The following is a 25,123-nucleotide window of genomic DNA, read 5'->3' as shown; positions in this document are numbered from 1 at the left end:
AGGAACAGATATCCAGAGATCGAGAGAGAGAGTGAATTAGGCTTTGTTGCGAAATAGGAATCCGATTCTAGATTTAATTTTGGATTGGAGATGCTTAATATGAGTCTTGAAGGAGAGTTTACAGTCTAACCAGACACCTAGGTATTTGTAGTTGTCCACATATTCTAAGTCAGAACCGTCTAGAGTAGTGATGCTAGTCGGGTGGGCGGGTGCGGGCAGCGATCGGTTGAAGAGCATGCATTTAGTTTTAGTAGCATTTAAAATCAGTTGGAGGCCACGGAAGGAGTGTTGAAGCTCGTTTGGAGTTTTTATTTATTTCAATGTTTTATTTTACCCCCTTTTCTCCCCAATTTCGTGGTATCCAATTGTTAATAGTTACTATCTTGTCTCACCACTACAACTCCCGTACGGGCTCGAGAGAGACGAAGGTCGAAAGCCATGCGTCCTCCAAAACACTTCTTAACACAGCGCACTTCTTAACACAGCGCAACTCCCGCACCAATGTGTCGGAGGAAACACCGTGCACCTGGCTACCTTAGCATGCACTGCGCCCGGCCCGCCACAGGAGTCGCTGGTGCATGATGAGACAAGGATATCACTACCGGCCAAACCCTCTCTAACCCGGACGACACTAGGCCAATTGTGCATCGCCCCACGGACCTCCCAGTCGCGGCCGGCTGTGACAGAGTGGGTGCGAACCCAGAGTCTCTGGGGGCACAGCTAGCGCTGCTATGCAGTGCCCTAGACCACTGCGCCACCCGGGAGGCCCGGAGGTTTGTTAACACAGTGTCCAAAGAGGGCCAGATGTATTCAAGTTTTCATAACAATCGGAAATCTGTATTTTTTTTTGCAGATAAAAAAAAATATATATATATATATATTTTTTTTTATACCTTTATTTAACTAGGCAAGTCAGTTAAGAACACATTCTTATTTTCAATGACGGCCTAGGAACTGTGGGTTAACTGCCTTGTTCAGGGGCAGAACGACAGATTATTACCGTCTTCAGCTCGGGGGAAACAATCTTGCAACCTTACAGTTATCGAGTCCAACGCAATAACGACCTGCCTCTCTCTCGTTGCTCTCCACAAGGAGACTGCCTGTTACGCGAATGCAGTAAGCCAAGGTAAGTTGATAGCTAGCATTAAACTTATCTTATAAAAAACAATCAATCATAATCACTAGTAAACTACACATGGTTGATGATATTACTAGATATTATCTAGCGTGTCCTGCGTTGCATATAATCTGACTGAGCATACAAGCATACAAGTATCTAAGTACCTGGTAGGCAGAAGCAGGCACGTAAACATGAATTCAAACAGCACTTTCGTGCGTTTTGCCAGCAGCTCTTCATTGTGCGTCAAGCATTGCGCTGTTTATGACTTCACGCGTATCAACTCCCGAGATGAGGCTGGTGTAACCGAAGTGAAATGGCTAGCTAGTTAGCGAGCGCTAACAGCGTTTCAAACGCCACTCACTCTGAGCCTTCTAGTAGTTGTTCCCCTTGCTCTGCATGGGTAATGCTGCTTCGTGGCTGTTGTCGTTGTGTTACTGGTTCGAGCCCAGGGAGGAGCGAGGAGAGGGACGGAAGCTATACTGTTACACTGGCAATACTAAAGTGCCTATAAGAACATCCAATAGTCAAAGGTTAATGAAATACAAATGGTATAGAGAGAAATAGTCCTATAATTCCTATAATAACTAAAACCTCTTACCTGGGAATATTGAAGACTCATGTTAAAATGTTCATGTTCTGAGCAAGGAACTGAAACGTTAGCTTTCTTACATAGCACATATTGCACTTTTACTTTCTTCTCCAACACTTTGTTTTTGCATTATTTGAAACAAATTGAACTTGTTTCAATATTTACTTGAGGCTAAATTGATTTTATTGACATATTATATGAAGTTAAAATAAGTGTTCATTCAGTATTGTTGTAATAGTCATTATTACAAATAAATAAATGAAAATTGGCCGATTAATCGGTATCAGCTTTTTTGGTCCTCCAATAATCGGTATCGGCGTTGAAAAATCAGAATCGGTCGACCTCTAATACAGAATGGTGTCGTCTGCGTAAAGGTGGATCAAGGAGTCACCCGCAGCAAGAGCAACATCGTTGATGTATACATAAAAGAGTCAGCCCAAGAATTGAACCCTGTGGCACCCCCATTGACACTACCAGAGGTCCGGACAACAGGCCCTCTAATTTGACACACTGAACTCTTTCTGAGAAGTAGTTGGTGAACCAGGCGAGGCAGTCATTTGAGAAACCAAGGCTGTTGAGTCTGCCGATAAGAATATGGTGATTGACAGAGTCGAAAGCCTTGGCAGTACGGTCAGTACAGTACGATGGCGGTTATGATATCGTTTACTACCTTGAGCGTGGCTGATGTGCACCCGTGAATTTGCTAGTAAACCGGATTGCACAGTGGAGAAGGTACGGTGGGATTCGAAATGTTCAGTGATCTGTTTGTTAACTTTGCTTTTGACTTTTGAAAGGCAGGGCAGGATGGATCTAGGTCTATAACAGTTTTGGTCTAGAGTGTCACCCCCTTTGATGAGGGGGATGACCGCGGAAGCTTTCCAATCTTTAGGAATCTCGGATGATACAAAAGAGAGGTTGACTAGTAATAGTCTGGAGGACTATAGTCCTAAAGGACAAATTTCTACAGGTCTAATGTCCATTGCTCATGTTTCTTGGCCCAAGCAAGTCTCTTCTTATTATTGGTGTCCTTTAGTAGTGGTTTCTTTGCAGCAATTTGACCATGAAGGCCTGATTAACAGTCTCCTCTGAACAGTTGATGTTGAGACGTGTCTGTTACTTGAACTGTGTGAAGCATGTATTTGAGGTGCAGTTAACTCTAATGAACTTATCCTCTGCAGCAGAGGTAACTCTGGGTCTTCCTTTCCTGTGGCGGTCCTCATGAAAGACAGTTTCATCTTAGCGCTTGATGGTTTTGGAGCTGCACTTACCCTTCAAGCCATTTACCCTTCAAATGTAGATCAGCAAATCTAACACTTTCAATACATGGTGAATTTTAGGTTTGAGGACTCATATTTCTTCCCCAAAGTACAAAATATGTTATAAATGATTGACTTTCTTGACCACCAATCACCCGCTGTAACAGATTAATTGAAAAAAAATAAAGAGTTTAGCTACAAACTCAATATCGGTGTTTACCAGAATGGTGTGACTTAGATGTGGTCCTGTTGGAAGGCTATAGTGTTTACAGTGAGCTGGGATGGCCTCAGCCCACTGAACTACAGTTAACAGCAGGTTAAAGCAGCTAAAGCCTCTAACCAAGGAGAACAGGCCAACAAGGCCCAGAGCATGCTGCATCCCAGGTCAGGACCAGCAGCAAGATCAAAAGAGCGGCTGGCTGCCATACAGAGATTAAAGAGAGAGTGTGTAGGTGTTGTAGTGTCTGTGTGTGCATGTGTTTATGTCAGTCGGCATGTATGTGTACATGTGCGTGTGTATCCGTGAGTCTATGTATGTGGTCAGGTGAAAGTTGGCAGGGTAACAAAGGGAAAGAGAAGGCCATGATAGAAAAGGGGGTAGTGGGAGAGACAGAAAAAGAGGGAGATAGAGGTAGAGAGGTGAAAGATAAGGCATCAGTAGCTACTGCACACAGGAAGGAAATGTTACGCATCTAAAATGCTAATAAAGAAGACATCTACATGTTATGATATAGAGGCAGCACTGTTTACAGTTTAGAATCCATCTGGCTATCTATATATCACTTTAGTGGAAACCAAGACTGTTCTCAGGGCAGATCTGCCGGTTTTGACTTGCAGAAGTCATTTTTCGTAGCAGGTTAGAGAGATCTTATGCAGCAGATTAGGATAATTAACGTGGCAGGTTAGGAGAGTTAGGTTAAGGTTAGAAAAGGGGTTATCAAAAATTGTCTACAATGCATATCTAGCTACAACCAGGCATGCCCTGAGAACAGTCTTGGTTTCCACTAATGGGATGCACTAATGCAATGCTCATCCATCTGTGTCTATATAGGAAGAGTGAGGATCATCAACCAAAGCTGTGAAGTAGTACTAGCACCCTAGGTCATAGAGGTTGAAAAAGGAAAAATTGACTAAACTGCTTACGTGGGAAACATATGCAGCCCTGAGTACTGGATTACTGATCAAAATAAGAAGCCATTTTTAGAACAAGGGCATCACTGCAATTGCATTTACATATATCCCAACAGTGAGCAACAATGCCAAATGTATCATAACCGTTACAGATAACGAATCCTAATTGCTAAATTGACTCATATATTAAAAAACAAGTGCAATTTAAGATGAATTTATTGAACCTGTAATATCAACTGGTTATATTATATATTGGGACCTAATCTTCAAAAAGGTAGTAACCTCAGCTGTGTGGCACTTCTTGTAGAAGCCTATGGCTGTGTAATGGCATAGCCTTCTTTTGTTAATTTAGCCGACAAGAAGCTCTTATTTCCAGAGCCCTTATCACAGTCTAGACAACTATTTTATAGTAAAAAACATGATGTAATATAACATCATAAAATAGAACAGAATAGTGCGAAGTGATTCACATCTCACGTCTGAACAGTTATTCTCAGAGTGATCATTTGAAACGGGGCTCAATTTAGCAAGTTGAAAGAGACATTTTTCATGGTTACAAACCAAAATCGGTCTTCTTTTCGATATACAGACGTTCTATTTAGTTTATTGTGCCAGTTCCTTGGAATTTTCTAAAATGATCAACAATTCTAAATTGAACACTGCATAGGGATGAGTTATGGCCGGGGCATCTGTTTGGCGAGTAGGTTGAAAGATTCTGATGAAAATATGCTCTTTGTCTTTATCAAACTAATGTTTTTGCATGTTTTTAGTGTGGAACCTGTCTATTTTTAGGGAAGGTAATAGTCTAGACCAGGAATTCCCAAACTGGGGTACGTGCAGTCCATTTATATTTTTCTATGAGGCTTTACATTTGGGTGAGGTTTTTTTCTCGCCTAAGTAGCCTAATTTCACTGCAAAAAAATAACATTAAACCATCTAGTGTTCAGCGAAATAACAACACAATGTCAAATACAGGTAGCCTAGTCAAATAATTAACATCCAATCACATTAACTGTTACTCTCTCGCTGGAATTCCACTAACGGACCATATGTAGCCAAACATAGCAGCTGCTCATATTGGTATCTGTACTGATGGCGCAAAAGCCATGACAAGGAGACATAGTGGAATGGTAATGCACGTGCAAGCAGTTGCTCCCGAAGCCACTTGGGTACACTGCAGCATCGACCGAGAGGCTCTTGCTGCCAAAGGAATGCCTGACAGCTTGAAAGACGTTTTGGACACTATAGTGAAAATGGTTAACTTTGTTAAAGCAAGGCCCCTGAACTCTCGTGTATTTTCTGCACTATGCAATGATATGGGCAGCGACCATGTAACGCTTTTACAACATACAGAAGTGCGCTGGTTATCAAGGGGCAAAGTATTGACACGTTTTTTTTAAATTGAGAGACGAGCTTAAAGTTTTATTTACTGCGCAAATTAACTCAAGCATACGGACAATGTCAAATGTGATATATAGCGAAGCACCTGAGTGATTTGGGTGCGCAACTACGCAGGTACTTTCCCAAAACAACTGGATTTGTTATCCCTTTCATGCCCTGCCTCCAGTCCACTTACCGATATCTAAACAAGAGAGCCTCGTCGAAATTGCAACAATCGGTTGTGTAAAAACTGAATTTAATCAGAAGCCACTGCCAGATTTCTGGATTGGACTGTGCTCATAGTATCCTGCCTTGGCAAATCATGGTGTTAATTGGCTCCTGTTGCTGTAAGCATGAATGTGTTTAACTATAGTTGTGGGGACCAGAATTCCCCACAATGATAGTAAATGGGGTTTAGGTTAGGGTAAGGGTTAGGGAAAATAGGATTGTGAATGGGACTGAATTGTGTGTCCCCACAGAATTACTTATACAAGAGTGTGTGTCTCTCTGTGTGTGTGCATGCATGCATGTGAGTGTGCTAGTTTGCACATCACTAACACATACTGTATATTTGTGTGTGCTCTGAGTGACTGATCACAGCTCGGGATGGACATGAGTACTCGAACTGTCTTCAAAACTCCATCATAAAACAGAGATCAATGTTTTTTCAAATACTGTAAAACTACTTGGTCAAAATGTTGGCTTGAAGACAACGTTAATTTGCTTTGACTCCAGTGTTCCATTTGTGCATTTGCGGGACACAACAGAAAATAAACCCACCATGTCTCACTCACTCAATTGCGTTCCGACCGCTCCATCTCCACAAGCCTGCTGTGTGCACCTACAGATACTGTATATGTCTATAAAACTAGAAACACGTATCTAACTGTGGGGTACCACATTCCTTGACAAAACGTTGACAGTTTTAACGCAAATTCAAAATAGACTGGTTGATTGATGTAGAGAAATAAATGTGTGTTCCAACAATGAGCTGCAGGTTTGGAAAAATTGGGTAATTTTCTGTGTAGGCTACTTTGTGGGTTTCATTTGTTACCACATCCATGGGCTATATCGTAAAAATGCATGAAAACAAAAATGTACTTTTTGGTCTTAATTTAAGGTTAGCAGTGGTTAAGGTTAGGATAATTTTAATTTTATTTTACCCCTTTTTCTCCCCAATTTCATGGTATCCAATTGTTTAGTAGCTACTGTCTTGTCTCATCGCTACAACTCCCGTACGGGCTCGGGAGAGACGAAGGTTGAAAGCCATGCGTCCTCCGATACACAACCCAACCAAGCCGCACTGCTTCTTAACACAGTGCCATCCAACCCGGAAGCCAGCCGCACCAATGTGTCAGAGGAAACACCGTGCACCTGGCAACCTCGGTTAGCGCGCACTGTGCCCGACCCGCCACAGGAGTCGCTGGTGCGCGATGAGACAAGGACATGTCTACCGGCCAAGCCCTCCCTAACTCGGACGACGCTAGGCCAATTGTGCGTCGCCCCACGAACCTCCCAGTCGCGGCCGGTTACGACAGAGCCTGGGCGCGAACCCATTCTGAATTCTCTCTCTCTCTCTCCCTGCTGGCTTTACCACCTAGTCCATCTCTCTCTCTCTCTCCCTGCTGGCTTTACCATCTAGTCCATCTCTCCATCTCTCCCTGCTGGCTTTACCACCTAGTCCATCTCTCCATCTAGTCCATCTCTCCCTGCTGGCTTTACCACCTAGTCCATCTCTCCATCTAGTCCATATCTCCATCTAGTCCATCTCTCCATCTCTCCCTGCTGGCTTTACCACCTAGTCCATCTCTCCATCTAGTCCATCTCTTCATCTCTCCCTGCTGGCTTTACCACCTAGTCCATCTCTCCATCTAGTCCATCTCTCCATCTCTCCATGCTGGCTTTACAACCTAGTCCATCTCTCCATCTAGTCCATCTCTCCATCTAGTCCATCTCTCCCTGCTGGCTTTACCACCTAGTCCATCTCTCCACCTAGTCCATCTCTCCATCTCTCCATGCTGGCTTTACCACCTAGTCCATCTCATCATCTCTCCCTGCTGGCTTTACCACCTAGTCCATCTCTCCATCTAGTCCATCTCTCCATCTCTCCATGCTGGCTTTACAACCTAGTCCATCTCTCCATCTAGTCCATCTTTCCATCTAGTCCATCTCTCCCTGCTGGCTTTACCACCTAGTCCATCTCTCCACCTAGTCCATCTCTCCATCTCTCCATGCTGGCTTTACCACCTAGTTCATTTCTCCACCTAGTCCATCTCTTCATCTAATCCATCTCTTCATCTAATCCATCTCTTCATCTAGTCCATCTCTCTCTCTCTCCCTGCTGGCTTTACCACCTAGTCCATCTCTCCATCTAGTCCATCTCTCCGTCTCTCCCTGCTGGCTTTACCACCTAGTTAATTTCTCCACCTAGTCCATCTCTTCATCTAGTCCATCTCTCTCTCTCTCTCTCTGCTGGCTTTACCACCTAGTCCATCTCTCCATCTAGTCCATCTCTCCCTGCTGGCTTTACCACCTAGTCCATTTCTCCATATAGTCCATCTCTCTCTCTCTCCCCTGCTGGCTTTACCACCTAGTCCATCTCTCCATCTAGTCCATCTCTCCCTGCTGGCTTTACCACCTAGTCCATTTCTCCATCTAGTCCATCTCTCTCTCTCTCTCTGCTGGCTTTACCACCTAGTCCATCTCTCCATCTAGTCCATCTCTCGCTCTCTCTCTGCTGGCTTTACCATCTAGTCCATCTCTCTCTCTGCTGGCTTTACCATCTAGTCCATCTCTCCATCTAGTCCATCTCTCTCTCTCTCTCTGCTGGCTTTACCATCTAGTCCATCTCTCTCTGCTGGCTTTACCACCTAGTCCATCTCTCTCTCTCTCTCTCTGCTGGCTTTACCATCTAGTCCATCTCTCTCTGCTGGCTTTACCATCTAGTCCATCTCTCCATCTAGTCCATCTCTCCCTGCTGGCTTTACCACCTAGTCCATTTCTCCATCTAGTCCATCTCTCTCTCTCTCTGCTGGCTTTACCATCTTGTCCATCTCTCTCTGCTGGCTTTACCATCTAGTCCATCTCTCCATGCCTTGACATCCCCTTTTCGCTCACCCTCTTTACTGACTGACTGGGGCTCCATCATGTTCTCTTTTTCGCTCACGTCCCTCCATCTTCACTGACTCAAGCGCTCCCCTTCTCTCTCGAAAACCGCACCACTGTCCAGAGACCACCATAATTCACTACTTCACATTATCCACACTATTGCAGTGTCTTTTAAATAAACAGCAGGGCATGCACATTTCAAGCCAGGCCTCACCCCAGGTTTATTCTGCTGAACAGGTTGCTTTCCTGTCTCTGGGGTGTTTTAGAGGGGCGGACCAGCGAGAGTGCGTTAGCAGTGGTTCCCGTGCGCTTTAACAGACTGAGCCGTGCCCTGTAGGGAGTGTAAAGTGGCTTCGTAGTGGCACATTAACGATGAATGGATCCATTCACATTAAGGATGTAATATTGTGCATGGGGATTTCAAATGGAGTGAAATGCACAATTTTAAAACAAATACAATTTTTTGTGAGAGGAAACATAATGTAGCCTACCCCCCCTACTTGTTGGTGTTCTGTTCTGATGGTGGGACATTTTTACATTTGAGTCATTTAGCAGACACTCTTATCCAGAGTGACTAGGGTTAAGTGTCTTGCTCAAGGGCACATCGACACATTTTTCAGTAGGCTCAGGCATTCGAACCAGCAACCTTGCTGGCCCAACACTTTTCACCTCTAGGCTATCTGACACCCAATAAACTTACTTCGAGTGGATATATCCCTTCGTAGGGATCAAGGTTAAACACAGACACAACAATGTAGACATAGGCAATTGGCCATGTAGCTAGACTAATCTATTACAACCAGCCAGTCAGATGAGGCCACAGGTTGTGTAGTGCATAAATGTGGTGCTGAAAATACACCATTGAGGTTGTAATCCTTGGCCAGGCTGGGTCAGATGTATTGCTAATTAGCGTCTGTTATACAGAGCCCCTAGTCTGGCTGCTATCATCAGGCCATGCTGGCTGGCTCTCATTAAGGTTGAGTGTGTGATAGGGCCCACCCTGGCATCAAGCTGAGGGGATGCTACTGTAGAACTGTCACATTGAGCTGCATTCAGTCTGGCAGACACTGATGTAGCCTGTCACTGTGATCAATCAGTGTTTAATCAGGGCTGTAGTAATCACACAGAGGGAGCATTACTTAACACAATCAGAATCACATTCACATATTATAAACACATAAACACACACACACCTTCACAGTTAATTACACACACACACACACACACACACACACACACACACACTCCAGCCTCACATATAGGCTACACAGACATTTCAATTATTCAAATGTATTTACATTTAGAATCTAACGCTCACACAAATGCAATCTGTATTCACATGTGTAAATACATTTCAAATGTACACAAATACACATTGACACTATCACTAAAATGGAAAAACACATTTGTGCTTTCTCTTTTGTGTAGTATTCTCTTCTGTTCCAGTTCCATCTGTCACATCACACTGACGCCCATGTTCCCACAATCCTCCCTGCGGTCATTCATCACAATGTCACTCAAACTCTGGTCCCTGTTGTGTCATGGTAATGCTCCAGTGTGTGTGTGTGTGTGTTTCTATTTCTGTGAATCTTTTTGCCTTGGTAGAAGGATATATATTTTTCCTGACAAAGGAAGGGGCAGAGTGGAAAGACAAAGAGAGAGACCAAGGAAACAGGCAGTGGGCAGAGATGACAGTACATTCTCTTGTAGACTGTCAACATGATTCAGATTCAGAGTGTTTAACAGTCACATGTACAGGGTTGCAGGTGTGATTGCAGGGTACAATGAAAGTCTTAGGCTCCAAGCTCCAACATTCTCCCTGACACAGGTCAAATGAGAGTCACAAGATAAGAATAACTCAAAAGCCACTGAGAGTATATTACTCGCTAATGTTCAGTCTCTGGACAATAAAGTAGACAAGCTCTGTTTCACGGAATCATGGCTCTCTCCGGATATACTGTCCCCGTCCATACAGCCAGCTGGGTTCTCAGTACATCGCGCAGACAGGAATAAGGAACTCTCTGGGAAGAAGAAAGGTGGTGGTGTATGTATCATGATTAACTACACACGGTGTGATTGTGATAACGTACAGGAACTCAAGTCCTTTTGTTCATCCGACCTAGAATACCTCAGAATCAAATGCTGACCGTATTACCTCCCAAGATAATTCTCTTCGGTTATAGTCACAGCCAAACTGGAACCCACATATCCTGAGGCCACATGTATTGTGGCTGGGGATTTTAACAAAGCAAATTTGAGGAAAATGCTTCCAAAGTTCTATCAACACATTGACTGTAGCACTCGCGCTAATAAAACACTAATGACTCCATTTTGCTCATCCCTTCCTATAGGCAGAAACTCAAACAGTAAGTACCCGTGCTAAGGTCTATTCAATGCTGGTCTGACCAATCAGAATCCATGCTTCAAGATTGTTTTGATCATGCGGACTGGGATATGTTCCAGGTAGCCTCTGAGAATAACATTGATGTATACACTGACACAGTGACTGAGTTAATCAGGAAGTGTATAGCAGATGTTGTTCCCACTGTGACCATTAAAACCTACCCAAATCAGAAATCGTGGATAGATGGCAGCATTCGCGCAAAACTGAAAGCGTAGACCACTGTATTTAACCATGGCAAGGTGACTGGGAATATGGTCGAATACAAACAGAGTAGTTATTCCCACAGTAAGGCAATCAAACAGGCAAAACGTCAGTACAGAGATAAAGTGGGCTCGCAATTCAATGGCTCAGAGACAAGACGTATGTGGCTGGATCTACAAACAATCACGGATTACAAAGGGAAAACCAGCCACGTTGCGGACACCGACGTCTTCCTCCTGGGCAAGCTAAACACCTTCTTTGCCCGCTTTGAGGATAACACAGTGCCACCGACACGGCATGTTCCCTAGGACTGTGGTCTCTCCTTCTCCGTGGCTGACGTGAGTAAGACATTTCAACTTGTTAACCCTTCTTAAGGCTGCTGGCCCAGACGGCCTCCTTAGCTGCGTCCTCAGAGCATGCGCAGACCAGCTGGCTAGAGTGTTTACGGATATATTCAATCTCTCCCTATCCCAGACTGCTGTCCCCACTTGCTTCAAGATGTCCACCATTATTCCTGTACCCAAGAAAGCAAAGGTAACTGAACTAAATGACTACTATCGCCCCGTAACTCTCCCTTCTATCATCATGAAGTGCTTTGAGAGGCTAGTTAAGATTAATTTCACCTCTAACTTACCTGACACCCTAGACCCATTTCAATTTGCATATGTCCCCAATAGATCCACAGACGATGCAATCGCCATCGCACTGCACACTGCCCTATCCTGCGCCTAGGTGGTGAAGGTAGGAAACAGCACCTCCACATTGCTGATCCTCAACAAAGGGGCCCCACAAGGGTGCGCGCTCAGCCCCCTCCTGTACTCCCTCTTCACCCATGACTGCGTGGCCACGCACGCCTCCAACTCAATCATCAAGTTTGCAGACGACACAACAGTTGTAGGCCTGATTACCAACAATGATGAGACAGAGCCTACAGAGAGGAGGTGAGGGCCCTGTCAGAGTGGTGCGAGGAAAATAACTTCTCCCTCAACGTCAACAAAACGCAGTGGAGAAGGTGAAAAGCTTCAAGTTCCTCAGCGTACACATCACAACGATCTGAAATGGTCCAGCCACATAGACAGTGTGGTGAAGAAGGCGCAACAGCATCTCTTCAACCTCAGGAGGCTGAAGAAATTTGGCTTGGTTCCTAAGACCCTCACAAAGTTTTACAGATGCACAATTGAGAGCATCCTGTCGGGCTGTATCACCGCCTGGTACGGCAACTGCACTGCCCGCAACCGCAGGGCTCTCCAGAGGGTGGTGCGGTCTGCCCAACTGCCCTCCAGCACACCTACAGCACCCGATGTCACAGGAAGGCCCCAAAAAAACATCAAGGACATCAACTACCCGAGCCACGGCCTGAACATCCCTCTACCATCCAGAAGGCGAGGTCAGTACAGGTGCATCAAAGCTGGGACCGAGAGACTGAAAAATAGCTTCTATCTCAAGGCCATCAGACTATTAAATAGTATATATTAAATAGCATATGTATAAACTGAATTCTATTCTACTGTATATTAGTCAATGCCACTCCGACATTGTTCGTCCAAATATTTCTATACAGTACCTGTCAAAAGTTTGGACACACCTATTCATTCAAGGTTTTTGCTTTATTTTTACTATTTTCTACATTTTAGAATAATAGTGAAGACATCAAAACTTTGAAATACCACATATGGAATCATGTCGTAACTAAAAAAAGTGTTAAACAAATTAAAATATTTTTCACCGATGACCCAACACACCTCCAGGCTGTGTAAGTGCTATTTGACCATTAAGGAGAGTGATAGAGTACTGCATCAGATGACCTGGCCTCCACAATCACCTGACCTTAACCCAATTGAGATGGTTTGGGATGAGTTGGACTGCAGAGTGAAGGAAAAGCAACCAACAAGTGCTCAGCATATGTGGGAACTCCTTCAAGACTGTGCAAGGTTGTCATCAAGTCAAAGGGTGGCTACTTTGAAGAAACTGAAATATAAAATATATTTTGATTTGTTTAACACTTTTTTGGTTACTACATGATTCCATATGTGTTATTTTATAGTTTTGATGTCTTCACTATTATTCTACAATGTAAACAACAGTAAAAAATAAAGAAAAACCCTAGAATGAGTAGGTGTGTCCTAACTTTTGACCAGTACTGTATTTCTTAACTCCATTCTTTCTTTAGATTTGTATGTATTGTTGTGAATTGTTAGATATTACTGCACTGTTGGAGCTAGGAACACAAACATTTCGCTAAATCCGCAATAACATCTGCTAAATATGTGTATGTAACCAATACAATTTGATTTCAAGAAATGTCACTAGTACATAAATCACTACAGGGACTAGCAAGTATGACTACAGAGCATTCTTAGGTCAATATTTACACCCAAAGTATCCAACAGAGTTAACAGGAAATTACATATTGTCCAAACGGAGATTCCAAAAAGATTACTAGGTTACAGATTCACCATTGAAGAATGACTAATTCCTGACAGAATTATAAATGAGTCACTGAGACCACCCCAATAATACCTGGTAAGCTATTACATTACACATCACTGTTGCCTTGCCAGTTAGTCTTGACATGTGTTCCGAGATGAAAAACCAAGATATGAATCCATCTGTGACTACAAAACTGGGCGACCTGGATACCTCAACTCAGACAATCTACAAGCTGCCAGTATGCTAGTTTAGACAGAGAGTGATGTCTTTGATATTCTCCTTTAATGACAAAAATGATTACACTCCTCAAAGGGAACCTCATCAAAGCAGATCAGAGCCTAAAGGCATGTCTACAGCAGGGCCTGTGTGTGTGCTACGGCTCTATGGCTACAAGACAAAAAGCACTGAGGAAAACTCATTAGCAGCAACCTGTACATATACTACAGCCTGTGCATGGTCTGGAGGACTTGTGGGCTACAAACTGTAGCTGGGCAAGAGCTGTAACCGGGCAAGAGCTGTAACCGGGCAACAAGAGCTATAACCGGGCAACAAGAGCTATAACCGGGCAACAAGAGCTATAACCGGGCCACAAGAGCTGTAACTGGCCAACTAGACCTGTATGTGGACAAGAGCAGTAACTGGTCAACAAGAGCTGTTACTGGTCAACAAGAGCTGTCCCTGGGCAACTAGAGATGTCCCTGGGCAACTAGAGATGTACGTGGACAAGAGCTGTAACTGGGCAACAACAGCTGTAACTGGCCAACAAGAGATGTAACTGGCCAACTAGAGCTGTATGTGGACAAGAGCTGTAACTGGGCAACAACAGCTGTAACTGGGCAACAACATCTGTAACTGGCCAACTAGAGCTATATGTGGACAAGAGCAGTAACTGGGCAACAAGAGCTGTATCTGGGCAACAACAGCTGTAACTGGGCAACAACAGCTGTAACTGGCCAACAAGAGATGTAACTGGCCAACAAGAGATGTAACTGGCCAACAAGAGATGTAACTGGCCAACAAGAGATGTAACTGGCCAACAACAGCTGTAACTGGCCAACAAGAGATGTAACTGGCCAACAACAGCTGTAACTGGCCAACAAGAGATGTAACTGGCCAACAACAGCTGTAACTGGCCAACAAGAGATGTAACTGGCCAACTAGAGCTGTATGTGGACAAGAGCAGTAACTGGGCAACAAGAGCTGTAACTGGGCAACAACAGCTGTAACTGGCCAACAAGAGATGTAACTGGCCAACTAGAGCTGTATGTGGACAAGAGCAGTAACTGGGCAACAAGAGCTGTATCTGGGCAACAACAGCTGTAACTGGGCAACAACATCTGTAACTGGCCAACTAGAGCTATATGTGGACAAGAGCAGTAACTGGGCAACAAGAGTTGTAACTGGGCAACAACAGCTGTAACTGGGCAACAACAGCTGTAACTGGCCAACAAGAGATGTAACTGGCCAACAAGAGATGTAACTGACCAACAAGAGATGTAACTGGCCAACAACAGCTGTAACTGGCCAACAAGAGATGTAACTGGCCAACAACAGCTGTAACTGGCCAACAAGAGATGTAACTGGCCAACAAGAGATGTAACTGGCCAACAAGAGATGTAACTGGCCAACAACAGCTGTAACTGGCCAACAAGAGATGTAACTGGCCAACAACAGCTGTAACTGGCCAACAAGAGATGTAACTGGCCAACTAGAGCTGTATGTGGACAAGAGCAGTAACTGGGCAACATTAGCTGTAACTGGGCAACAACAGCTGTAACTGGCCAACAAGAGATGTAACTGGCCAACTAGAGCTGTATGTGGACAAGAGCAGTAACTGGGCAACAAGAGCTGTATCTGGGCAACAACAGCTGTAACTGGGCAAAAACAGCTGTAACTGGCCAACAACAGCTGTAACTGGCCAACAAGAGATGTAACTGGCCAACAAGAGATGTAACTGGCCAACAACAGCTGTAACTGGCCAACAACAGCTGTAACTGGCCAACAACAGCTGTAACTGGCCAACAAGAGATGTAACTGGCCAACAACAGCTGTAACTGGGCAACAAGAGATGTAACTGGCCAACTAGAGCTGTATGTGGACAAGAGCAGTAACTGGGCAACAAGAGTTGTAACTGGGCAACAAGAGCTGTAACTGGGCAACAACAGCTGTAACTGGGCAACAACAGCTGTAACTGGCCAACAAGAGATGTAACTGGCCAACAAGAGATGTAACTGGCCAACAAGAGATGTATGTGGACAAGAGCAGTAACTGGGCAACAACAGCTGTAACTGGGCAACAACAGCTGTAACTGGCCAACTAGAGTTGTAACTGGGCAACAACAGCTGTAACTGGTCAACAAGAGCTCTTACTGGTCAACAAGAGCTGTCCCTGGGCAACTAGAGATGTCCCTGGGCAACTAGAGATGTCCCTGGGCAACTAGAGATGTACGTGGACAAGAGCTGTAACTGGGCAACAACAGCTGTAACTGGCCAACAAGAGATGTAACTGGCCAACTAGAGCTGTATGTGGACAAGAGCAGTAACTGGGCAACAACAGCTGTAACTGGGTAACAAGAGCTGTAGCTGGGTAACAACAGCTGTAACTGGGCAACAACAGCTGTAACTGGGCAACAACAGCTGTAACTGGGTAACAACAGCTGTAACTGGGCAACAACAGCTGTAGCTGGGTAACAAAAGCTGTCATTCCATGAAATCTGAAATGATATCACATGTGTTCAGCCCAAAGACAAACTACATATTCCATGTTTATGGGGATTATCAAGAGACCTGTGCAACAGAATGTCAAAACCCCAAGAGCTATCCTATGGATGAAATAAAGAAAACAGTAGCAGGACAGCTGCAGAGTGTGTGATTACAGTACACAATCACTACAAAACAACCTGTAGATGGAAGTACAAAAATATCAAGAGAAATACACAGCAGGGGACCCAGTGCACAGTAGCATCGTAGGAAACAGCATCAGCCACCAACATACATCAAGTCAACTCAGAGGGAAAAAACCTCTACCGGTCTTTGAAAACTTGTAGACCATATCACAGAACACACATTAACACTTGACAGACAAAGCCTTCTGAGTGAGAGACTCAACTGCGCTGCAGTAGCAGCAGATCTGACCCGTGCCAGAACTGAACAAAGACAGGGAGACTATGAGTAGACTTACGATTTTGAAGTCTTTGTGGCTGCACTCCTGGCCTTGGTATCGGCAGTAGAGCATCATCTCCTTAAGGTCGTGGCCCACCCTTTCGGTGAACTCACGCATGCTGAAGGGCTTGGGCCTGTAGGCGGTGAAGTTGGCCTTGTCTGTGAGGAAGGCCAGGACGTGGGGCTCGGCCAGCTGGGGCTCAGGGATCCTCAGGTGGACGTCCAGCAGGGCCAGCAGCTCCCCAGCATGGTACAGGTCATTGCGGGACAGGCGGCTGAAGCGGTAGGCGTTGAGGTTGCACACGGTGACGGCAGGGAACACCAAGCTGCCCGACATCACGGCATCCACGCTTGTCACATGGGGGTAGGAGAGGAAGTAGGCCAGGCGCTCGGCACTCTCCAGGGCCAGGAGGCCCAGGCAGGCCAGCAGAGCGGCGGCCCAGAGCAGGCGGCGAGGTGTTGGCCGGCCGTAGGGGAAGATGAAGCGCAGGCCGTGGAGCGTGCTGGTGTGGGAGAAGGCTTGCCAGGAGGACGGGTGCAGACTGGAGCTCTCATGGCTCCCCTCACTGCCACAACTCTCCTTTAGGTCCATCATGACCCCTCCGGTCCCACAGACAAGGACACCCCAATACACAGACACCTACACATACACAGAGAGAGAGAGAGAAAGAATGAGAGAGAGAGAGAGAGAAAGAAAGAGAGAGAGAGACAATGCAATGAGAGCCCTGAACTACCACCTAGAAAAGGAATACATAATCACACGTTCAGTTCACACAGAGAAAGAGAGAAATGGGAGAGGGTGAGTGTCCCAAACATACACACCTGCAGCACAGAAAGAGTGACAAACACAGAGACACAGAGCAAAATAAAGTAACCCAGAAAGTCAAGCCAAAGACAGACCTACAGACAGAGAGAGAAGAAGAGCACGAGGCAGAGACCTTCACAACCCCCAAGTCCTTACTCCAGATAGAAAAGAGAGCGTGAAGAATAGAAAGATGCACCCCCAGGGCATCCCTTCCTTCCACGCCTCCACTCTTTCTCTGTCCCTAGTTACTCTGGATGCCAGCCTCTCTGTGCCTGAAACCTCCCCCCTCCACTCCTCCAATATCCCCCCGCCCTCTCTCCTTCTCTCAGTGACCGTTTTCGTTGTCAGGATCCCAGAAGTAAGTCCACTGTGACACAGAGTGAGAGAGTCATTTAAGCCACGAGCCAATCAAAGCCACCTCTGTGTATTCAGTGTCCCCACTTCACACACACACTCAACTCTCTGGATCTCCCTGTGCAACTAATGACAAGCCTAAGCACCTCTTGTTCAGCCTAGTGAGATGGCATCCAGTCTGTGTGCGAGTGTGTGTGAGTCTGAGAGTGTGTGTGCACGTGAGAGAGAAAGGGAGAGAAGGGGAGAGAGAGGAGGAAGGATAGAGCCGCTGATGATCAGCGCCGCCAGTTTGTCGCGCATGCCGATCCAAAGTCCTCCCGTTCTCCTCTGGCCAGACGCATCCGCTGATTCCGCTCTCCCTCCGCTTCCCAGCTCATCCATGGAGCCAGTGAACAACAGTGGAGCCAGAAGAGACGCACACGCTTACACACGCTCGCGCAGAGAGAGAGAGAGAGAGAGAGAGAGGATAGAGCACACACAAACAAACTCCTCCTCTCCACAGTGAAGTCTCTTATTGAATCTGCTTCTGTTTTTCTTTCCCTCTTGCTCTCATTTTTCTTTTCCGCCCGCCTGTTTTCATATCCCCCATCTCACCCCTAACCGACTGACGGATGGATGCAGGACGCAGATTGTCAGGGAGACGGATGGTTAGGCAAAGGTGGAGGAGAGAGATCACGCATGAGGAGTGGTGGAGAGGGATGGAGAGAGACAGAAGGAGGGGGGGGCAATGACAGAGGAAGCAGGAGAAAGACAGAAAGTCTCCACTCCCCCACTGATAACAAACACTGCATTTTGTGCCCAGCAGGCAAGGACTGCACAGAGATATCAAACAGAGAGAAGTAATGCAGAGACATAACCCCAAATGTGTGTGTTCTGTGTATCCCTGTGTATGTGTGTTAGCGTGAGTGAGATATATCACAAAGAGTCTGTATGAGAGAACTTGTGTGTTGAAGCTACACTTGACCCAGAGATATGTATCAGTGTGTCGGTAGAGGGGGTGGCAGGGGTATAGCGTGGAGAGAGCAGGGCTACATGTGCCAAGTAATACAAGGAGACAAGGGGAGACCGAGGGGGACTGAGAAGAGAAAGGAGTGTGGCTATGTGTGCAAAAAGAGAAGAGACAATCGAGGGAGAGGAAGAGCATAGTAAATGGAGAGGGCTACACATTTGATGAAATAGAAACAGACATGGAGTTAGGAGCGGTAAGAGCATGTATGTGGCTAGCCAATAAGAAGATAATTATAAACTGGTTGGTTCGAGTCCTGAATGCTGATTGGCTGAGAGCTGTGGTATATTAGAGCATATACCACAGGTATGACAAAACTTTTATTTTTACTGCTCTAATTACGTTGGAAACTAGTTTAGAATAGCAATAAGGAACCTCAGGTTTTTTTTGTATATGGCCAATATACCATGGCTAAGGGCTGTATCCAGGCACTCCACGTTGTATCGTGAATAAGAACAGCCCTTAGCTGTGGTATATTGGCATATACGACACCCCCTCAGGCCTTATTTCTTAAATATAGTCCTCTACACAGGGCCGGTTCCAGGCATAAGCAACATAAGCAGGTTTTGGGAACTCAGTTGGTGTCTCAACTGACTGATGAGAATCAGAATGGTAAAAGTTTATAAGTCATGCATCATCAGTTTCTCTCTTGTTTTGTCAGTCACTGACAGTCACACAATTAGCAATGTGAGCTAACAATTTTTACATTTTAATGTCCAGAGTGACTTACAGTTAGTGCATTCACATTAAGATAGCTAGGTGGGACAACCACATTTCACAGTCATAGTAAGTACAGTTTTTTCTCAATAAAGTAGCTGTCAGAAAAGTCAGAGCTTGTAAGGGGGAAAAAAGTCAAGTGCGAGTGGTAGTTCATGAACGTTTTTTTGTTGTTGTTGATGTTTTCAGAAGATGGGCAGGGAATCTGCTGTCCTAGGATGGGCAGGGAATCTGCTGTCCTAGGATGGGCAGGGAATCTGCTGTCCTAGGATGGGCAGGGAATCTGCTGTCCTAGGATGGGCAGGGAATCTGCAGTCCTAGGATGGGCAGGAAACTGCTGTCCTAGGATGGGCAGGGAATCTGCTGTACTAGGATGGGCAGGGAATCTGCTGTCCTAGGATGGACAGGGAACCTGCTGTCCTAGGATGGGCAGGGAATCTGCTGTCCTAGGATGGGCAGGGAATCTGCTGTCCTAGGATGGGCAGGGAATCTGCTGTCCTAGGATGGGCAGGGAATCCGCTGTACTAGGATGGGCAGGGAATCCGCTGTACTAGGATGGGCAGGGAATCCGCTGTCCTAGGATGGGCAGGGAATCCGCTGTCCTAGGATGGGCAGGGAATCCGCTGTCCTAGGATGGGCAGGGAATCTGCTGTCCTAGGATGGGCAGGGAATCTGCTGTCCTAGGATGGGCAGGGAATCTGCTGTCCTAGGATGGGCAGGGAATCTGCTGTCCTAGGATGGGCAGGGAATCGGCTGTCTTAGGATGGGCAGGGAATCTGCTGTCCTAGGATGGGCAGGGAATCCGCTGTCCTAGGATGGGCAGGGAATCCGCTGTCCTAGGATGGGCAGGGAATCCGCTGTCCTAGGATGGGCAGGGAATCTGCTGTCCTAGGATGGGCAGGGAATCTGCTGTCCTAGGATGGGCAGGGAATCCGCTGTCCTAGGATGGGCAGGGAATCCGCTGTCCTAGGATGGGCAGGGAATCCGCTGTCCTAGGATGGGCAGGGAATCTGCTGTCCTAGCTTCAGGGGAAGCTGGTTCCACTGTTGGGGTGCCAGGACAGAGGGGAGCTTGGACTAGGCTAAGGGGGAGCTGCCCTACTACAGGGGTGGGAGGTCCAAGAGACCAGAGGTGACAGAACAGAGTACAACGGGTTGGGGTGTAGGGTTTGAGCATAAGCCTGAAGGTAGGGAGGGGCAGTTACTCTAGTTGCTCCGTAGGCAAGTACCATGGTCTTCAAATGGAAGCTTCATATGGAAGCCAGTGGAGAGTGTGAAGGAACGGGGTGACATGGGAGAACTTTTTAGATTGGTAAGTTAGTCTAGTCAGTTATCATGTCCAAATACTGACCGGGCACGCATCCCAGGGGCCTTGACCTCCAGGGGACCCTCATTGATTTTGTTAGTCACGTTCACTTCGATTTTATTAACATGGCATAAGTCATGGCTGAAAACATTTCTCTAGGCCCCATGGCAAAATGTGTAGAACTGCAGAAAACTTGCATTAAAACGGCAACATTTTCTCTAGGCCCCATGGCAAAATGTGTAGAACTGCAGGAAATGTACTTTAAAACATACATTTCTCTCTCCATCGTCAAGAGGGGGGCCACTGAAATGTTTTGCGTTGGGGGCCCAACCAAATCTTGCTTAGGACCCCCGAATGCAATGTAACATTCACAGTTTTAGTATCTCAATTTTCCTGTTGCCCTCCCACTAAACTAACTAGCCTACTGCGTACATGATCACTATATGGGTGGACAAGGAAGCATTCAATTATCTTTATCTCGAAATCAATAGTCTGTTCAAATATATAGGCTAGGCTATAAAATGTGAGAGAGCATGGCAAAACTGGCCAACCCCTGAATGCTACAGCAGCAGCATGGTTTGTGAACAATGGGTCGGCAATTTAGAAATCCATTGGCTGTAGGATAGACTTTTGCTCTTCATTTCTGAACAGAAAAATGAGGACTTGTAGACCACCCCAGGCCTGAATTAGCCTAGGTTGACTAGATTTGGTTTGTAAATCTGGGAATGAGGCAGCAGTCATTTAGACAGATATATTAGAGACACACTTAGCATATTATATACTAATAAAAGCCGAAGGCGTTTTATCCAAATTAACATCTATAGAGACTTACCCAAAAGTTGTGATTGTGGTGTGCTTGTTATAAATTCCTTCCAGCTCTTAACTCTTTCCCTATTGAGACTAAACTTTGCATCCCTCTTTCTTTTTAAACCCAACACCGTTTTTTTTAATATACATTCATCGTCAACTGTGGGACCACCACGGTTGAGACATGTAAAGTAGATATGTCAACAAGTAAAGTAGATATGCCGGCTCAAGCTCTTTAGGCATATGCAGCGAAAGTGGTTTGGCGCGTGGCAAATGATGGGTTTACACACTTGAACAAATGACAGGGGAAGTTACTGTAGTCATAATCTTCGCCTGAACACAGCATCCTTGAACAACACAACTTGCATGCCTGTGTGATTCATTCTCTTTTATGGTAAATTTGAGTTATATTATCCATATAATAGGCTACCGCTAGGACTTTTTTTTGCCTATTCGGAAGATTGACCTACCTTTGCGCTAGTGCTTTGATGATGGATCCTTGCGTGGAGCATAAAGTGAGTCAAATTCTTTATCTGTAGTCGGTGCCATCACCCCTTGTTTCATTCCAACCATTTCATGCGGATAAATTACCTGACGTTTGATGGAAACATGACATTCGAGTACAATTTTAGAAATGCCAACAGACAATGTTCGTTCATGTTGGGATCTTTTTGTTTCGGGTAAAATTAATTATGCGAATAATGTCGGTGGAAGCGCCTTTATGAGCAAATGTTGATATAATAACTATCATATAATTATATAACTTAGAGTGACGTGATGATACACTATATATACAAAAGTATGTGGACACCCCTTCAAATGAGTGGATTCGGCTATTTCAGCCACACCGTTGCTGAAAGGTGTATAAAATCGAAAACAGCCATGCAATCTCCATAGACAAACATTGGCAGTAGAATGACCTTACTGAAGAGCTCAGTGACTTTCAACGTGGCACCGTCATAGGACGCTACCTTTCCAACAAGTCCGTTCATCACATTTCTGTCCTGCTAGAGCTGCCCCTGTAAGTGCTGTTACTGTGAAGTGGAAACGGAGCAACAACGGCACAGCTGCAAAGTAACAGACCACACAACAAGACCGGCGAGTGTTGAAGCACATAAAAATCGTCTGTCCTCGGTTGCAGCACTCACTACCGAGTTCCAAACTGCCTCTGGAAGCAACATCAGCACAATAACTGTTCATGAAATGGGTTTCCATTGCCGAGCAGCCGCACATAAGCCTAAGATCACCATACACATGCCAAGCGTCGGCTGGAGTGGAGTAAAGCTTACCACAATTGGACTCTGGAGCAGTGGAAACACGTTCTCTGGAGTGATGAATAACGCTTCACCATCTAGCAGTCCAAAACACAAATCTGGGTGAACACCACCTGCCCGAAATGCATAGTGCCAACTGTAAGGTTTGGTGGATGAGGAATAATGCTCTGGGGCTGTTTTTCATGGTTCGGGCTAGGCCCCTTAGTTCCAGTGAAGGGAAATCTTAACGCTACAGCATACAATAACATTCTAGATGATTCTGTGCTTCCAACTTTGTGGCAACAGTTTGGGGAAGGCCCTATCCTGTTTCAGCATGACAATGCCCCCATGCATAAAGCAAAACGGTTTGTCGACATTGGTGTGGCAGAACTTGACTGGACTGCATAGAGCCCTGACCTCAACCCCATCAAACAGCTTTAGAATGAATTGGAACTCTGACTGCAAGCCAGGCCTTATCGCCCGACCTCACTAATGCTGTTGTGGCTGAATAGAAGCAAGTCCCCACAGCAGTGTTTCAGCTGATGTAACTGTGGGTTTGCACAACTAAAGAACTTCTGCACAAACTGTCAGAAACCGTCTCAGGGAAGCTCATCTGCGTGCTCGTCGTCCTCACCAGGGTCTTGACCAGACTGCAGTTTGGCGTCGTAACCGACTTCAGTGGGCAAATGCTCGCCTTCGATGGCCACTGGCACGCTGGAGAAGTGTGCTCTACACAGATGAATCCCGGTTAACTGTACCGGGCAGATGGCAGACATGTGGGTGAGCAGTTTGCTGATGTCAATGTTGTTGAGTGCAGCATGGTGGTGGTGGGGTTATGGTATGGGTAGGCATAAGCTATGGACAAGTAACACAATTGCATTTTATCAATGGCAATTTCACGTGACGAGATCCTGAGGCCCATTGTCGTGCTGCCATTCATCCACCACCATCACCTCATGTTTCAGCATGATAATGCACGGCCCCGTGTTGCAAGGATCTGTACACAATTATTGGAATCTGAAAATGTCCCAGTTCTTCCATAGCCTGCATACTCACCAGACATGTCACCCATCGAGCATGTTTGGGATGCTCTGGATCAATGTGTACAGCTGCGTGTTCCAGTTCACACCAAATATCCAGCAATTCCGCACAGCCATTGAAGAAGAGTGGGACAACATTTCACAAGCCACAATCAACAGCCTGATCAACTCTATGTGAAGGAGATGTGTCATGTTGCATGAGGCAAATGATGGTCACAACAGGCACTGACTGGTTTTCTGATACACACCCCTTCCTTTTTTTTTAAAGGTATCTGTGACCAACAGATGCATATCTGTATTCCCAGTCATGTGAAATCCATAGATTAGAGCCTAATTAATGTACTTCAATAGACTGATTCCGTATATGAACTGAAACTCAGTAAAATATTTGAAGTGATTGAATGTTGTATTTATATTTTTGTTCAGTGTAAAAATGTAAGTCTGTGAGCACTTGAGATACACACACAGCCTGACACACGAAGTGACACAAATATCAGTAGCGGACTAGCCATCTGGAATTTCAGGCAAATGCCAGTTGGGCTGGTCCATATATAGCCCAGTGGGCCTGTTTAACTGCACAAAATGATCATTCTCTTGCTAATACTGGGGGCCTCAAGGTGTGTTAACAATGCCAAGGCCAATTTCTGGTCCCAGTATCAGTCAATCACATTTCTCTCAAATGAAATTTGCAGTGATCCCAAACAGCTGTGGGGTTGCTGGCTCCTTAACGACTTAATTAAGCAAATCTCCCCTTTCCCATTGAAGTAATGAGCATAGTTTTACAGGGATTAGCCGTCTCCTGGGTAGGAGATAAGTCTTTATTATTTACCACCTTTTCTGTACTTAGCAAATGCTATCCATCCTGAGTGGATTCATTTTTCTCCATTTAGCCAACTACCAGGGATATTCTACAGGATGCAGCAGTAGTTTCCTTACCCAAAGTCATATACTAATGCAATTACATAAAACCAACCACTCAGCCAGGATATTGTAGTCTTCCTACAGTATGCATTGTTAGATTTGTACTGCATAATGGAATTCATTTCATCCTCTTGC

General features: G+C 45.4%; 1 protein-coding gene across 1 annotated transcript in view; it reads right to left on the bottom strand.

The window, feature by feature from the left end:
• LOC112236353 (acid-sensing ion channel 2-like) overlaps positions 1-18,566 on the bottom strand; it is a 480,678-nt gene extending 462,112 nt beyond the window's left edge. Inside the window, 2 exon segments of the mRNA XM_042327837.1 lie at positions 16,800-17,420; positions 18,086-18,566. Coding sequence (XP_042183771.1) covers positions 16,800-17,375 — 576 coding nt within the window. The 5' untranslated portion in view covers positions 17,376-17,420; positions 18,086-18,566.
• Positions 18,567-25,123: the final 6,557 nt, after the last annotated feature.

This window comes from Oncorhynchus tshawytscha, linkage group LG09, assembly GCF_018296145.1.
Source record: "Oncorhynchus tshawytscha isolate Ot180627B linkage group LG09, Otsh_v2.0, whole genome shotgun sequence".
Taxonomy (NCBI): domain Eukaryota; kingdom Metazoa; phylum Chordata; class Actinopteri; order Salmoniformes; family Salmonidae; genus Oncorhynchus; species Oncorhynchus tshawytscha.
Note: the sequence above shows the minus strand (reverse complement) of the source record. Positions and strands in the feature narration are given on the sequence as shown.